General features: G+C 36.1%; 1 protein-coding gene across 1 annotated transcript in view; it reads right to left on the bottom strand.

Annotated features, from left to right (window-relative positions):
* LOC126717924 (MAP3K epsilon protein kinase 1-like) overlaps positions 1-18,734 on the bottom strand; it is a 65,003-nt gene that overhangs the window by 15,277 nt on the left and 30,992 nt on the right. Inside the window, exons 10-14 of the mRNA XM_050419918.1 lie at positions 15,178-15,281; positions 6,357-6,471; positions 5,805-6,200; positions 4,363-4,701; positions 4,219-4,263 (exon numbers count right to left, since the gene is read on the bottom strand). Of these exons, the coding sequence (XP_050275875.1) occupies positions 4,219-4,263; positions 4,363-4,701; positions 5,805-6,200; positions 6,357-6,471; positions 15,178-15,281 (999 nt within the window). The remainder of the gene's footprint in view (positions 1-4,218; positions 4,264-4,362; positions 4,702-5,804; positions 6,201-6,356; positions 6,472-15,177; positions 15,282-18,734) is intronic.

Genomic DNA, 18,734 nt, shown 5'->3' with positions numbered 1-18,734 from the left:
TATTTGTTGTTATGGAGGCAGTTAGCAAAATGATGGATAAGGCGGTGACGGAAGGTCGATTGTCCGGATTTAGTGTGGGTACCTCCACAGGTGATCACTTACAGGTAACTCATCTTCTTTTTGCAGATGATACGTTGGTTATGTGCAATGCTGATATCAACCAGATGTTTTTACACCTGATTTTGCCATGGTTTGAGATTGTATCGAGATTGAAAATTCATTTGGATAAGTCCGAACTAGTTCCTGTGGGAGTGGTTCCAAATTTTGAGATGCTAGTAGATGCGTTGGGTTCTAAGCAGGGCTCACTTCCTATGAAATATTTAGGCCTTCCATTGGGTGCAAAATGGAAAGATAGAGAAGTTTGGAATCCCATCATTAAGATGGTGGAAAGGAGGTTAGCAGGATGGAAAAGATTGTATCTATCCAAAGGGGGGAGACTTACTCTCATAAAAAGTACTTTATCCAATTTACCTACTTATCTCCTCTCCCTTTTTCCAATTCCAGAAGATATAGCATACCGTATAGAACAACTTCAACGAAATTTTCTTTGGGGTGGTCTGGGAGATGATTCTAAACATCACTTGGTGAATTGGTCCAAGCTATGCTCGCCTATCCAATCTGGGGGTCTAGCAATTCGAAATTTGAGATACTTTAATGAAGCACTATTGGGAAAATGGTTGAGGAGATTTGGGTATGAGAGAGACGCATTATGGAGAAGGGCTATAAGGGCTAAACATGGAGTTGAGGAGGGAGATTGGTGCTCTAATTCTGTTCCAGGCGCCTATGGGGTGAGTTTATGGAAAACTATAGTAGTGGTTGATCTACTTTTTCTCGCTACATTCAGTTTCAGATTGAAGATGGGACTAGAGTGAAATTTTGGCATGATGTCTGGCATGGGGATAATCCTTATGTGTTATCTAGATTTATTCAGAATCAGTAATGATAAAGAGGCTTATGTGGCTAATCTCATGCAGTTTCCTAACGGGGTTCTTTTTAGGGACTTAGAATTCCTACGAGAAATTCATGATAGGGAATCAGATTCTTTGTTTGTTTTTTGGAATGTTATATATGGAGTCTCATTGAGAGGTATTGGTAAGGATAAGATGTGTTGGACACCTGCTAAGAGTAAGGGCTTTGAGATAAGCAGTTACTATCAGGCTTTGTTGGGTGTATATACTCAATCCTTCCCTTGGATAAGTATTTGGAAGCAAAAGGTTCCATCCAGAATTGAGTTTTTTGTTTGGACTGCAACTTTAGGAACTATCTTGACTATTGATAATTTATTTAAGAAGGTGTTAATTCTAGATCGGTGTTATCTGTGCAAAAGTAATGGAGAATCGGTAGATAATCTTTTACTACATTATCCTATTGTTTATGAGTTGTGGTCTATGGTGTTCACCGTATTTGGTATCCACTAGGCGATGCCAAAGACTATATTGAGCTCCTTGCTTGTTGGCAAGGAATTTTGGTCATCATCGTAATGGTATTATTTGGATGGCTGTCCCTCATTGTTTGATGTGGTGCATTTGGTAGGAGAGAAACAACCGGTGTTTTGAAGATTCTAAAAGGACTAGCTGATTTAAAACTTTTCTTCTTTAAAACTCTATTGGACTGGATGTCTCTCATAGGAAGTCCTTCTATTTTTTCGGTCTATGATTTGATGGATGCTTGTAATTTATATATTTGATTATTTTGGTCCCCTGCTGTATACTTCTTGTATACTGGGGTGACTCATTAAGTATTTGAATAAAATTTCCTTTACTTATCAAAAATTTTCCATCCAGCACCACAATGAAGCCTTTTCGACAACCATGCAAAAGCTCTGAGATCATTAGAAAAGAACCATGAGCACTAGAACCCAATGCAGAATGAAGACTTTTTCTCCATCCCTAAAGGTTCGCACAAATTGCCCAGGAGATACATTGGACATGAGGTCCTCAACAATGGATAGCAAATGCTTTGCACTCTCTTTGGCCATGAACACTGAATGTAAAGAGTCCGTACTTCTCTCATAAATACGTAACATGTAAAAAGTACCTCCGTCTTCCAACAAAAATTCAAAATTTTTTGACTCAACAAAGAAGAAAATGGCACCTCCCATTACAACAGAAAAGAAACTAGAAAAGACAAAATTTGATGACTAATCCAAGGTAGCCAGGCCTCGTTATGGCTAATTCAAGGTAGCCAAGCCTTCATTTGGGAGATGGAGACAAAAACAAAAGTCTGACTAAAGCTTGATTTCAAATAATTGGGTTATTTTTTAATTATTGGGATTTCCCTAGGCATTTAGAATTAGGTTTCCCAGGTCAGTTCTTATATAAAAAATAAAAAGGTTTCCCAAGTCCATTAGAAATTAGGTTTCCTAGGTCAATTAGAAAAGGGTTTCCCAAGTCAATTAGAATGAGGGTTTAGTAGCTAGGTTGCACCGACACGCCATTTCTGGCAAAGTACCAGTGTCCGACACGTGTCAGACACCGATACTAGTAAGACTCACCGAACTCCGGTGTCTGAGTGGTGTCCATTTTTTTTTTTTTTTTTCGCTTCTCCGACATGGTGCCAACACGGCTCCGACACATTGACGTTGCCACCACCATTTCGCCTTCATGATGCCAGTTAGCTTAGGTTTTGGCAAGCTCCTCCTCTCTCCTTCTTCTTCTTCTTCTTCTGCTGCTTCTTTTTCGTTTTCTTTTTCTTTGCTCTCTCACCCAAATGCCTTCTGCCTTCTAGTCTAGTTCATTTTAACTTTTCTAATCTTTTTATATTTCCTCTTTGTTTTGTGTCTTCTGCCAACCCCACGTGAAGGTCAATTTCAAACTTTCAATTTCAAATTTTAACCATTGAGTACCATATGTCAGTGCCATGATGTCATTGATATGCCATTGGTCCAAAAGAAAATAATTTATATTATTATTTTGACTATTATTTTTAGTATTAGTATTAGTATTTGAATTCTCAGAGAAAAAAAAAAAATATATATATATATATATAAAATAAATTAGCAATAATTTCAAAACAGTACACTGGTATTAACCGGTACAGAAATATTTCATTTTTTTAGCTAAACCGAAACAATCTTCAGTACGGTATTGACTCCCTTGGAGAAATCATTACCGTGAAACCCACTGCCCTCTGTTTTCCTTTTATGTTTTTAGTTCTATGGTCATCTTGAAATTTTAAAGCTTGTTTTCCTCTTATGTTTTTAGTTTGATGTTGAATGTAGCCTATTTAAACTATTGGTTTGTACTCTAAACATTTTATGTGTATTATTGTATTACTTTGGGTGTTAGTTTACTTATTTGTAGTTCTTACATAATTTAAATTCTAGACATTAACGTATTTTATCTCTAAAAATATGCCTAAATATAAAATTTAATTAATTATTTATTTGCCGTACTCACGCCGTGTCATACCCTTATTTTTCAAAAATTGCCATACCCCCGTATCCGTACCCGTGTCTGTGTCGGTGCAACTTAGTTTAGTAGTCTATATGAGCACAATAATAAGACGAATTAATTTGACGATGAATAAAAATTTCTCTAGAAATACTCCCAATGGTCTGTTTACAGGTTCTCTCTTCAATTTTTCCTTCTCTTCAATTTTTAGGTTGCATCTTTTTGGGGTAGTCCTGCATTAGTTTACAATTTAAACCAAAAAAAAAAAATGGTTGAACAGAATAAAAATGACATAGGTAAAAATAGAATTAGTAATATTGATCATAAAGTTAAAGCAGAGAATATAACTTAAACTGATTTGCAAAAAGAGATCCACCGCCCCAATTAGTTTGGAATGAGAATTCATGTAGCCAAACTTCAAATCAGATGCTATGAAGATATAGTAGTGTTGAGTAGAATTGAACAGCTAACAAGGGACACATATAAGTATATAACCCTAACTGTTATGCGCAACAAAGCAGTATCAAAATGGATTTAAGAATGTTACTTTAAGCACATTAAAACTAAACAAGAATTAGTCAATAATACAGCCTTAGCACATTAAAAATCATCACTTTTTATGAAATTTGATTACTCCAACTCTGAAGAGAATCCAACAATAAACTAATTTGCAACAGAATCAGGGAGAAAACATGGAGAATGCAAATCATTATTAACTTTAAACTACTTTATATCATAGTAATCAAGTTTAGCACAGAAACAATATCAATAACCAAGAAATTACATAGGCGAATTATGACCTATTGTTCAAAAAATTCCATAGTACCTGGAGGGGAAAAAGATTTTCTCCAGGCAACCTGTCATCAAACACCTGTTAAACAAAAATACACAAAAAAACAGAAAGCATTAGGATTAATAAATGAGGACAAGGGGCATGTATGGAAACTTATACCACATGGACTTAACATACCAAACTTTCAATACCCATAACATTATCCTCAACAACACCCATTATTAGGCGTAATAGATCACCGCCACCATTTGCCTGCTCCATTTCATTCTCCATTTGTTTTTGAGCAATTGTAGCCCTCAACTTTGTAGCCAGGTCATTTTTCCCGGCATCAGCTACAGATGCATTGGCTTCGTTCAAGTATGATGTTGATGTTGATGCTGATGTTGATGCTTCAGCAGCCCGATCCTCCAGATGTTTATCCAATGGATGAAATAGATCATCCAAGGATGCATCTCCAGGAGTGTCACTAAATCTACTTAGCTCATTCTCCCCTGAAGTGACTGACATCTTTGCAGCCTTCAAAAGTGGCAGTTATATTACCATGAGATTCAATTTACATATTCATTGACTTTATTATACATTCATATCAGTGGTGACAAGGTAGGACAATAGCAGGTGATGATAATTCCAAGCTCGTTATGAAACTTGATCCTAAGTCTGGGGTACAACCATAACTAGACTTCACCTAAATGCAAGGAAAAAAATGTGAAGCAACATTCAACTCAAAAAGCCCAGGGTATTAAAAAGATTATAATCTATAATCTATAATATATAATATATTTAAAAATGAAGCAATTTGACTTTTAGTTGACCTCATAATATTGTGCCACATAAGCTCTTGAGGCCTCACGATTTTACACATCATTATTTCAATTTTTTTTTAATTGAGTTTTAATTATATTTTATATTTAAATCCAACATTAGAATCTAGCACTTCATATTTTATTTAAATATTATAATATATAGTTCCATATATAAACACAATCATAATAAATGTCTAATGCTAGAATATATGGTTCCATATACATATACAATTATAATAAATGTCTATTACTAACTACAATAATTATCATATTTCATAGTTAGAAAAAAAAAAAAAAAAAAATCATATTATGTTAAAGTTTCCCATGAATTGCACTGGTTACCAACTAGTATAACATGAAACTCAAAGATGATAAAATCAGGGGAAAATTTTTGACAAGCTCTGCAACCATAGCAGACAGAACAATCAGAAAATTAGAGGAAAAAGTTTCTTAATTAAATAAGACATGAGAGGATGGTCAAAAAAATCAACCACAGAAAACAGCAGAAACACCATAAAAAATCATCCAGAAAATCATTGCCAGGCATTTTTACTTTAGGTCCATTAGACAGTACACACAATCACCGAGTAAAATAAGATAAGAACATACAAGTAAAGCAATGAAGTATGAGGACACCTAAACAAAATGAGCCAAATGAATTCAAAAGAAGTGAATCAACTGCAAGCCTTTTGCAGGTTTGGAACGGTAGTTGGTGCATCTTATAACAATAACCACTCATTCATGTGTAATAAAATAATCAATAAAATGCTGAGTAACTAATCAAAATGAATACAGCAGTAAATAGTAAAACCTTACCCTTTGAAAATTATTTACTTGACTTCTTTGTCCAAAGCCCAACGATCTATTCCCAACATGGGTAGAACTTCCTTTTCCTCCATGTTTTTCAGTTACAACCTTCTTTCTTGATTCAGGGGATCCCATATCACCATTCATCAGCACTTCCCCATGGGCACTAGTATGTGGTAGCTCATGAAGCTCGGTAGGCTCAGAGGTAGCCACCTCCCTGTTAGAAGATTGTTGGCCGGAAGCAGCTTGGAGGGATGACTTTTCATGGATGGCAAAGGTGGGAACTTGATCTGAATCTTCCAGATGAGCTGCCCTTTCCTCAATATTATTAGTATCTGAAGCATGATCTTGATCAGACTTGCTCATATCAGAAACCTCAGTTGATAACTCGCCTTTCCTAGAATCCTGGAATTCAAAATTTTAAAGTCACTAACATAGTAGAAATAGAATTCAATTGCTTCAAGCAAATATTATGAGCAACTAAATTCAATAAAATTCTAATCTTTAACAAAAGCCTATAATTTTCCCAGAAGAAAAGGACCAAAAAAAAGTTTTTTTTACAGCTTTAGTGTTGGGATCAGCTACTTCCACTTTATCAACAGAAGGACTTTCACCAGATCTCTGATTATCTCCATTAGAGATCTCTGCATCCATTGAAACATCTTCCTGTATATTTCTGTACCCAAAAAAAAAAAAAAAATGTAATCAACACAACCATCACCTATGCTATCTTCTCTTCATTCTATCAGAAAATGCAAAAACCTATTACAATTAAAATCAGATGTAAAACAGGAGTTGTTTGGATATGTTCGTTAATAACCCTAACACACTATATTATTTATATATATATGGGTACAGTACAAAACCTATGGTTCTGCCCCTAACATAACACTGCGCCCTCAAGCTAGAGTATATATCATGCAATCCCAGCTTGTTACATAATAAATCTAAACGAGATTTACATAAATCTTTGGTAAAAATATCAGCAATTTGAACTCTTGCAGACACGTATGGAGTAACAATTACACTTCTACTTTCTGCGGAGTAATGTAGCAATCTACTTCTATGTGCTTAGTAACTTAGTTCACTCATGGAACATTGGATTGGAAGCAATGTGAATTGCTGCTTGATTATCACAATTCATAGTCATAGGCACCTTCACAACGAAATTTAATTCCTCTAGTAAATGCTTAATCCACATAAGCTCGCATGATGTATGTGCCATGGCTCTATACTCCGCCTCTATACTAGATTTGGCTACAATAGTTTGTTTCTTGCTTTTCCAAGTGATCAAGTTTCCTCCTAGAAAGGTGCAATATCCAGTAGTGGATTTCTATCTGAAGGTGATCCTGCTCAATCTACATTTATAAAGGCTTCCACTTGTAGGTGACTGTTAGCTTTATACAAAAGACCATGACCTGGATGATCTTTAAGATACCTCACCATCCGAATAACTGCCTCCCAATGTAAAAGGCAAGGAGCTTTCATGAACTAGCTCACAACGCTAACTACAAATGATATATCTGGGCGATAATTTAACTTACTAACCAAACGACAACTTAACATTATGATCAATAGGGGTCACCATTGGTTTGATCCTATCCTAACAAGCCTGTTTCTTACAAAATATCCAAGACATATTTTTTGTGATAAAATGATGCCTTCTTTAGATCGTTCTACCTCAATACCCAAGAAATAACAAAGTTTGCCCAAATCCTTAGTTCGAAAGGAGTTTTGAAAGTATCTCTTCAAATCATCAATACCCTTTTTGTCATCACTAGTGATTATAATATCATCAACATACATGATCAACAAAATCTTTCTACTTGCAGAGGTATGAGAAAACATAGAGTGATTAGATTGGCAACGTCACACTCCAAAATTTAACATTGTTTCACTAAATTTGCCAAACCAAGCTTTGGGAGATTGCTTAAGACCATAGATAGCCTTATGCAGCTTGCACACACCTTTCCAAACTACACTTAAGCTACAAACACAAGTGGTTGCTCCTTATACACCTCTTCCTTTGAATCCTCATTCAAGAAAGCATTTTTAATGTCTAATTGAAATAATGGCCAGCCCAAAGTGGCAACTAAGGAGATCAAAATCCTAATAGATGAAATTTTAGCAATAAGTGAGAATGTCTTGGTATAGTCAACACCGTATGTCTAGCTATACCCTTTGGCAACCAAGTGAGCCTTCAAATGCTCAATAAAACCATCACCAAGTACTTCATAGTACCCAACAACAACCAACAGTAGTTTTCCTTGGAGGATGAGTAACTAAAGACCAAGAAGCATTTTGAGACGGAACAAACATTTCTTCTTCCATAAAAGACTTCCAACTAGGTATGGACATAGCCTATTGGACAGTCTTAGGAACAACAACAAAATTCAAGGAAGAGGTAAAAGCATAGAGAGATGGAGATAAATGGCCATAAGAGACAAACTGAAAGATAGGATGAGTGGTACAAGTATGCTTACCTTTGCGCAGAGCAATTGGAAGAGAGTCAGGGTCAGGAGGTGGATCACTAGGTGGGGAAGAAGTCTCAGTTGGAGGTTTCTACCAACAACGATACACATGGAGTGGTTTCTAAGGAGGAGATTCAAAAGGAGACACATGCGGTAAGCGATGAAGACAACGAAGAGAACTACAACTACTAACCGAAGGAGAGAAATAGGATTGAGACTCATCAAAAGTAAACATCAGCACTTATGAAATGATGACGAAGAGTAAGTGCGTAATATCTATAGCCCTTCTAAGTGCAAGAATACCCAAGAAAAAACACATTTGATTGATCCAGGATGAAGTTTATCAATCCCTGAACGCTACCAAAGGTTTTAGGAGGTAAATGAAACAAACGTGGGAGAGAGAACAGAGTAAGGGATCTGACCACCTAAAACAGTGGATGGCATGCAATTAATCAAGTGACAGGCAGTTAACACAGCATCACTCCCGTATGATCTAGGAACATATATATGAAATAATAGGGCACGAGTGACCTCTAACAAATGATGTATTTTACATTCAACAACTCCATTTTGTTGTGAAGAATAGAGGCATGAAGATTGGTGAATTATATATCATGATCGTCAAAAAATTGAGACAAAGATGTATGAAAATATTCATGAGCATCGTCAAATTGAAAAAATATGAGATGAAACATTAAATTGAGTCTTTATTTCCATATATATATATATATATAATTTGAAAATTGAGTACAATTATTGCTTCCATTCATAAGATAAAGCTAGGTGACCCTAGAATAATCGTCAACAAAAGTGACAAAATATCTAAATCCCAACAATGAGGGAGTGCTTATTGGATAACAAATATCAGAGTGAACTAAATGAAAAATGACTACTAACACGACTCTCACACCGAAAGACAAAAGGCACCACATGCTACTTAGCCAATTGCGATGCCTCACATTGTAAGGACACAATTGGATGACATGACAGAACTAACAACTTCAAATTCTTAAGAGATGGATGACCAAGGCAACAATGATGCTGAAGAGGTGAGATAGAAAAGTGAGAAGCCACCAAACTGGAACAACCACACTAATCCAGGTAATAGATTCCACCGGCCTCATGCCCTCCACCAAGAATCTTCCCCATCTTGAGATCCTAAAAGATACAGTGAGTTGATAAAAAAATGGCAACGCAATTCAAAATTTTAGCAAGCTTACTAATCGATGAAAGACTAAAAGGGAAGTCAGGAATGTATAAAACAGACAAAAGAGAGATTAGGACTGAGATTGACAGTGCCCAAACCAGAGACTTTAGTGGCTAAGCCATCTGCCAAAGTAACATTGGAAAGATTGCTAGAATGCTCAAGGTTAGAGAGTAAACCTAAGGTACCAGTCATATAGCACCTGAGTCAATGACCTAAGGTTACTGAGTAGCAAGACAAGCAATGGAAGTACCTTGTTAAGCCAAAGTAGTTGTAGAGATAAACCCAACATAATTAGAACGCATAAAAAAGAGGTGATTGTACTCTTCCTCAGGGATAGAAATTACTCTGGATGTTGATGAGCTGAGGGTTTACCCCACAACTGCCAACAAAAATCTACCGTATGATTCTCACCATGACAATAAATGCACTTGCGTGGGCCACATCCTCCACCACGACCCCCTTCCCCTTGCTCACGACCTCTACAGCCTTGACCCCATGGCCTCAACCTCCACGACCACCTCTACTACTCCTCATAGAAGTGGCAAAAGCATATTTATCATCGAAAGGTAATGTAGCAATACTAGGGTAAGGTAATTGAGTAGTACTAGAGTCAAATAATGTGGCATGTCTAAGTCTACCAAAAACTTCACTCAATGAAGAAATGTCCTCACTAGCCAAAATTTGTGATTTTACCAAATCCAAATTTCTAGGTAAGCCAGAGGAAGCGAGCAACATGCATTTAATCTCTCTATTTCTTCATAGGTTTAATATCAAAGGAAATTGGTTAGTAAATATTGAGTTCTTCACATATACCTTTAAACTTGTTATAATAGTCTCCTAAAGAGAAATCATTAAGAGTAGTAGCATTGGGGCTGTAAAACCTCCAAAATGCTATTTTACATCCTCACATGCTCAAAACCTAGTTTAACCGGGTTGCTATTGCTAAAACATTTTAGTAACCGTGAACAGTGGCCTCTTATATATACAACCCACTATAGCTTAGGATGTAAAATTTTTTATAATATTTTATTCTCTTTTCCCAAATAAAGATAAAATATCTCCTCTCTCATCTCTCATCTGTCTCCATGTCTCATCAGTGGTGTGTTTGGGTTGCTTGGCAATAGTGGGTTGCTTGCCGGTTTGGGTGTAGGCTTGCCAGATGTTGCCCTGTTTGGTTTGTTTCAAAGGAAGAGGTAGTAACAAAGAGTAAGAGAGAGGAAGAGAGAGAGACAATAAATAAATGGTGGTGGTGGTGGTGGTGGAAGGTTGTTCTAGGTTTGGGTTTGTGTGATGGGTGGTTGAGAAAGAGAGAGAGACAGAGGAAGAGATAGAAGAAAGTTGGGAGAGGAGAGAGAGAGGTTTGTTTTATATTTATTTTATTAGGTAGTTTATATTATTTTATTGAGTTGTATGTAAAAATAATAACTGAGATGTTGGGTATATTGTTAAATGAGTTGGTAAAATAGATAAAGTAGTATTTGAGGATGTAATATAGGTCTTTTTTTACATCCTCATATGTGAATGCTCTAAAAGTTTGGGAGAAATAAGTTTGATGAAGATGCTGGAGTACAATTCCATGGCTTGTTCCCACGTAAGTTTAACAATTGGTAAGAAAACCAAACTGCAAGTAATCTTAGACTTCATGCTATTCCACAAGCAACTCCTAATTTGTGCATTTTCCTCTCTCTAATCAGCATATTTAGAATCCATAGACACAAGGGAGTCACCAACCACATAATCAAACTTCTTTCTACCAAGAAGATATTCATTGTGCATAATTACTCCCATCAAGGCAAATGGATGTAATTGAAAGCATATCAAAAGATAAAATAAAATGAGGCTAAACACCACCTTTCAAATCCATAACAATAAAAACTTGTATGAAAGAACCAATTAACGGATAACAATAAGCCAATGGACCCATGGAGAGCAACTAAAACCATGAATCAACAACCACAATTAAACAAACTCAACCACCAAATAAGTCTAACATCCCAGAGTCATCAACAATCAAACCAATACTCAACAACAACAGCAACCATTGAGAACACCGAGAACCAACAACAACAACAAACACAACTATTGATAGCAACCAACAAAGGAACAAAAACTAATAAAATCATTATTGGCCAAAGAAATACACCAGAGAAAAACCTAACAAACCAGATCAGAACCCTAAACTAAAGAATCCAGCAGCAGCGCGAGGTAGAAGCAACGGCTTGTGGCTAACATGTGTCACCGGAGGGAGGTGGTGACCTGAACTGTGACTGAATCGCCGGAGCTAGGGAGGAGAATCGAGGCTCGGTCTGGTTGTTGGAGCTTGTAATGGTGATCATTGTCAACAATGAAGGTGGCTGGCAGCAGAAAAGAGGTGGGTTGTGGTCGGTGGCGTTAACAGCAGACTAAGGACTCTGATACCATTTTTTTTGGATGAAAAAGTGTTTTAGGGTTTATTAGTTAATAACTAGGAAGCACAAGTGCGGATTTGGGTGCAGGTACGGTGTAGCGCGGCGCGGCGACACAGCAATTTTTGAAAAAGTAAGACACAGGTGCAGCAGAATACATTTATTAATTAATTATTAAATATATTTTTATTTATATTTTCTATATATTGTTAAGTATTTTTTATATTATACTAAATAAATATTAATGTATTATTACTGTTATACTATAAATTAATATGTATAGTTTTTTTTAATAAAAAATAAAAATTAAAAAAAAAACCTCAAATAGAGTGAAATTGTGAGCAAAAAAATATTTCTTTATGGTTTTTTTGTAAATACAACTACCATTTTGGGTAATTGTAAACAAGGAACCTTCCATGAAGGTTCCTTTTAGCACTTTATGTCATTTCATAGCTCCTACACGTGTGAAAGACCATTTACTCTTATTCAAAGTTCAAACTTTCAGTCTCCTCTCTTTCCTCATCAGACCGTGATTCTTAGTAATCTCTTCTCCTCTTATTCTCATCATCATCTTCTTCTTTCTTCTTTTATTTTTTCACCTCCTCTGTGCTAGAGTGATATAGCAATCAAAGAATGAGAAAGGCTGTTTGTGAGTTGTGACCCAGCAAAAGGAGAGATATGCATCGTCCCCAAGAGGCTGTTTGCTGTAAAAATAAAAAATAAAAAAATTAATTCATGGGGACGCGCGTGCAGCCGCGTCACAAGCGACATGCATCGTCCCCAAGAGTCTGACACTGGTGTGGCAACCAGATTGCCACACCCAGGTGCTTCCTAGGTTTATAACCCTAACACATATTATTTATATATATGGGTATAGTAGGAGACTTACAATTCTGCCCCAAACATTATACTAACTCATAACAGGCAATAAGGAAAACTATGCCATATACCAAGTCCTCACACAAAAAAGGTGCACCCTGGGCGGGCATGCAAACATCTGCGACAAAGCAGGTAAACCCTGTAAACACTACACCACAATGTCATCATTTGACATGAAACCATTACTAGACTCCACAAGTGGGAAGGACAATCATAAGAACTAAGAACAAACCACACCTACCAGGTTCTCACCTTGGTATCATTTTCAGCCAGCAATTGGTCAAATGCTAAGATTTTAAACTCTTCTGCCCACAATGCTTTCAGCATAACCAATGAGCCACATATCAATGTATAAAAATTATTCCAATGCTAGGTCAATAAGTCACCAGACAAACTACCACAATATAGTGAACCACCTAGGAGCCTTGACAACATTACATCAGTTGAAAAAAAAGAGGGGGGAGGGGGGTCAAAACATTCTTTTTGCCCGTGAAATATAATAAATGTTCTATTTTGTCTCAAACCTTTTAATTTTCCATTTTCATCCCTTGAAAATTTAAAATGTCAAACATTTCGTCCCTTTATCCACACTTGCATTAAATTTTAATAGTTAAATGATTAAATTCACCACAAGCCACAGCCATGAGTTCCTCAAACACCCTCCGTGCACCAACCTTCTCACCCTTCTCCATATTTCACAGATACTACACACCTCCATAATTGCTTTTCCTTCATCCCAAAAGGCCATAACCATTTACCCAACAAAGCAGCGTTAAATGTTACTAACTTCCTATTTCCAAACTGCCATTAGCAGTTGGGAGTGCACACCAAATCCACCACACCAAATGAAGTTTCACCTCTTCACCTATACCACCCCAAAGAAAGTTTTTCTGCAATTTCTCAATCTTATTCGCCACACTAACAAGGAGAGATAATATGTAAGCAAAGACGATGGTGTACGCTTTAATAATGTTATCCACCCCCTTTGAGACAAATACAGTTTCTTCCCACCTAATAATTTGCGTTCCATCTTCTCTATAAGAGGATTCCATACTGATCATGCCAACGTTGCCTTGAAGGAGCAGACACCCAATCTTACACCAAAGGAAACCTGCAAGCTCTAACATATTCCAAACCTCACCAACAGGAACTATGTCACTCATAGGTTTATCTTAAGACCTGTCACATCTTCAAAACAAGTCAACATCATTCTAATATAAAGAAATTGTTAAGGATTAGCATCACAAATCAAGATTGTATCATCCACAAATAATGAATGAGAGACACAGATCAGCAACATCAAAGCCAACCATGAAACCTACCTCCTCAGTTCTCAACACTCTACTCACAACCTCCATCACCATAATGAATAACAAAGGGGATAATGGATCACCAATCTTAAGCCCATCAAACTGCTCCCTTATTCAAAGACAAGAGACTTTATCGGTTGAACTAACTGAAACATACTTAAATGTCCTCATTATTAATCATTTATACTCTAATTGTGTGAAAATCATTGTCAAGGTTAGAGACACAATTTCAAAAAGGGTTTGCACACATATCGTTTTGTGCCATTCATGTTTCCTTTTCTAATAAAATTTTCAATTATAAAAAAAAAAAAAAAAAAAAAATTATACAGTTTTGAACTACAACTGAGATGCATTCTAATCAAACACATGCGGTGAATACAAGCACAAAGCCTCAGAGTAATTAGCATTTTAATATGTTTGTAGTATCTCCATGTAGCACTACCAATGTAATAGAACAGATAAAAACTATCACACCACATGGTACCGTAATAGAGTAATAACCTCAGCAACTAGGAGCCACATTACATTTTATTCCTCCAAATATCAGCTTTATTCACCACCAATACCCATTACATTTTACACAAGAAGAGTCTCAAAACCCTAGAATCAAATTGATACCATCTAAAAGAAACCCAAATCTATACAGAAACAAATTGATACCCATATTAATATTTATTAAAAAAGCATAGAAGAATTACAGAAATTAAAATAAATTGACCCATAAGAAAAATTAATTACCTAAACATCACAGGCAACACATAAAATACAGTGCATCACACTTCAATTGAAATATTTAAAAGATAAGACCAATATCAATTATTACAGCTACAACACCCATCCAAAAGTCTCATAAGTGGATAACTCTGTATGTGTATGTACAAGAACGAGTATGTTTTTGTGTGGGGGCCTATGTCCACACATGTGTAATCAACATGTAATTTTAAATGAAAACTTATTTATTTTCCATTGATACTAAACCATCCTAACTCTTTGAACAAAATAAAATGAACTATAGGTGATATTGTTGATCACATGGCCAAGAAATGCATGAATGATACAAGGATTTGCTCCATCAAAGACACCAAATAAAATGAACTTCACAACTTCTACCTTAATGTTCCACTATGACGGAGAGAAGATTGCAAGACACGCCTAGAATTTTGTATCCAAGGATGAGAAAGCAGTGTTTTCGCATCAGGCCTTTGCCTAGCATCCTGAAATATGTAACTAAATGTCAGAAAACATATTTACCAATAAATCACACATCATCTAGTCATTCAGTCTAATCAACTAATTGTATTCTGGTTTGCACATATATATCTCAGCAGTCCATAGACCACAACAAAAATTAACAACAGAGCAGAACAATTGCAGTTTTGAGAGTATGTTTGGAACAGCCAAAGTAAATTTAAGGAGAGTGGGGACTAGGCAGAAGGTGTCTCAGACTTAGGTGGCAATTTTTTTTTTTTTTTTTTTTGTTGCGTAACAAAGTTTTATTAGGGGATATACTATGGAAACCAGTCTACTACAATAATGCCTATTTTCCGCAAATTATCTGTAGGCAGGATCTTATCCAAAGATGCAGTCAGTAGTTTTTTTTTTTTTTTTGGTATAGTAACAAAGTTTTATTGACAGAAAAAGGATTGCAAGTACACAAGGGGATATACTATGGAAACCAGTCTACTACAATAATGCCTATTTTCCAAGAATTATCTGTAGGCAGGATCTTACCTAAAGCTGCAGCCCAGGAAAAGAACACAACCCTAGGAGGAACCTTAGATCTCCAAATAATTTTCCAAGGTAACAACATGAGATGAGACATAGACAACAAACGGTAACATCCTCCAACCTCAAATCCACGACACTCCCCTGGCCTCCAACAAAGTTTGTCTTCCTCTCTTCCACTCATAGAAGTAGAATAAATTAATTCCATAACAACATACAAAGGCTCCTACTCCCAACTTTGAACTAGTAGAGAAATGAACATCCCAATGAAGAAACGAATTACAGAATTGCATAAGATCCACTATGGAAGAATCTTTATCATGATTAATACGGAACAACTCCAAAAAGGCCTCTGTAAGTGGAGAATCACCACACCACAAATCATGCCAAAACTTCACTCTAGTACCATCATCCAAATCAAACTGAAGGAACCTGGAAAAAGACCTTTAGTCCCGTCCTATAGACTTCCAAAGAACACCATAAGGGCCCAGACTTCAAAAGAACACCATAGGGCCCCAAACGACTTTAGTACACCAATCCACCCAATGGCTCCCATATTTCACCTCAATGACTTTTTGCCAAAGTAACCCTCCCTCAGTTCCTTATCTCCACAACCACTTCCCTAATAAAGCTTGATTTAACCTTCTAAAGTTTAGGTGGTAGTTCCATTTACCATTCTTAAATTAAAGTTGTGTATGTATCAAAGATAGGAATATTTACTTACTCACCCCCTTGACATTCAAGTCTACACATACTCAAAGATAGTAAGAGAAACTTTCTATGAGCAGAAAAATGTAATAAGTAAGTGTCATCGAATTAACAATAAGGAAGCCTATGACCTTGGGGAAGACGGTTTTAGGTATTAGACCTCTTGGATCCTTGAAGAAGGCCCAATTGGTTAAAGGGTTGAGGAACATGGAGAATGAGAAGATCAAGTCTTTAACTAGAAGCCAATGAGCTCTAGATCAAAAAGCACTTCCTCCTCCCACAATGATGTGATGAAGAGTAAGTTCATGGGTTCACGACCCGCTAGGTGCATGTTTAACTTACCAACATATAAAAAATAAAAGGGAAAACATTTTGATAAGTAATAAAAATATATTAAAAAGAAGAAAGGTGTCACCTGAGTATACAGGAAGTATACATCAAGGACAAAAACAAATCAAGTGCATAAAGTACAAAAGTCCGTGAAACCATGGAATGAAGAAAAAGAACAAAAGCCTAACACTGCAACCCAATCCAAAAGAGTCTTTGAGGAAGAAGAGTTTAAGATCTTGGAATCCAATATACCTTCAACAGATGATGGAGATCATATGCGATGGAAGTTGGCGAAGAATGGGGATTTTGACATCTGTTCGTTTTATAGTAAGTTGCGAGGTCTTTTTCCGTTGCCTTTCCTTGAAAAGGTATTTGGAAGGTTAAGGAATCTCGGCGTTTCTTTCTTTGTTTGGACTTTAGCTTGGGATAAAATTCTTACGGGTGATAATTTGCGGAGTAGGGGTTTCAATTTTGTTGACTGGTGTGTTATGTGTCGTTGTTGTGAGGAGATAGTGGACCATTTTCTGCTCCATTGTGAGAAGGCTCATCGGTTGTGGAGCTTTGTCTTTAGATCTTTTGGGATTTCATGGGTTTTACCAAGATCAATTGCAAATTTTCTTTTTGGTTTGTGGAATTGGTTAGGGAAGCACTTGTCTAAAATTTGAAATTTAGTTCCATTGCGTTTAATGTGGTGTATTTGGAGGGAGCATAATTAGCAGACTTTTGAAGACATGGATAGATTCAATGACCAATTGCTTGCTTCATTTAGTGGTTCCCTTTTTGACTAGTCTAGGGCTTGGAGACTCACATCTAGTAATTCTCTCTCTTTGTTCCTTAGTTCTCTCCTTTGTAATTAATTTTCTTCTTTGTTCTTTCGCTTTCCTCTTTTTTGTAATCTTTGGTTTGCTTTGTGCCCTTTTTGCATAAAGCAGCTTTTTTAATATACGTCTTTCTTACTTATCAAAATAAATAAATAAATGAAAGGGAAAATTCAATGCATCAATTTTTTTTGATAAGTAAGAAGAAAATATTATTAATAAAGGAATAGCAAGAAATATACAAAGAGATCACAGTAGTGAACAAAGACAAAAGAAACAAAAAGACACAAGCAACCACTAAGCTATTTTAATAGACGAAAGAAAATCCATAAGGGTAGAACAATCCGAGAAACCCCAACACCGAGACCAATCAAAGAGGGTCCATTGGCATAAATCTAATAACTGAACCACAGTTTTCGCCTCATCCTCAAAAGACCGCCGATTCCATTCAATTCAAATAGTCCACATTAAACAGCCTAGAACCAAATTCCAAATAGATGGGCTACATGTGAGGTGCCCATCCTGTAATTTAGAAAATCAAAGGCTCAAGGATTAAGCATAGAGGCAAAAGAATCCACAAAAGATTGTTAAAGTTCTAAGTTAGATCCTTCATTGCCTGACCAAGTTAAAACTAATTCCCATCCATAAGTTTCATCGTGTTAGTCTTATGCTTAACTTATTTTAATTGAATTTCCTTTAATCTCAATTCAAAGACATTAGGTAGTTTTAAAATTTTCTGGACATGAACTGTAGATATGATCCATGGATCTTATTCTATGTGGATCCATGGATCTTATTCTATGTGGCCTTCATTTGTTTAAAACTTGCTTTAATCGATGCACTTTCCATATTCTGCAGCTTATAACTAGAATTCTCCATCTAATAGCATAAGAGCATTAGCATATTTTGGGTGTAAAAACCCCCCTAATTGCTATTTTACCAAGACACTAAAAGAGGGCTTTACCTAAGTATGGGTACCTAAAATATTTTGTCAACTGTGAATAGTAAGGTTGTATAGATGCAACCTTACTATTCATGGGTTATAAAAATAAAAACACATACTTTAATCTATAATTTATATCATTT

Source organism: Quercus robur, chromosome 3 (assembly GCF_932294415.1).
Source record: "Quercus robur chromosome 3, dhQueRobu3.1, whole genome shotgun sequence".
In the NCBI taxonomy this organism is placed as follows: domain Eukaryota; kingdom Viridiplantae; phylum Streptophyta; class Magnoliopsida; order Fagales; family Fagaceae; genus Quercus; species Quercus robur.
The sequence above is the reverse complement of the archived record's forward strand: the minus strand, read 5'-3'. Positions and strand labels throughout refer to the sequence as shown.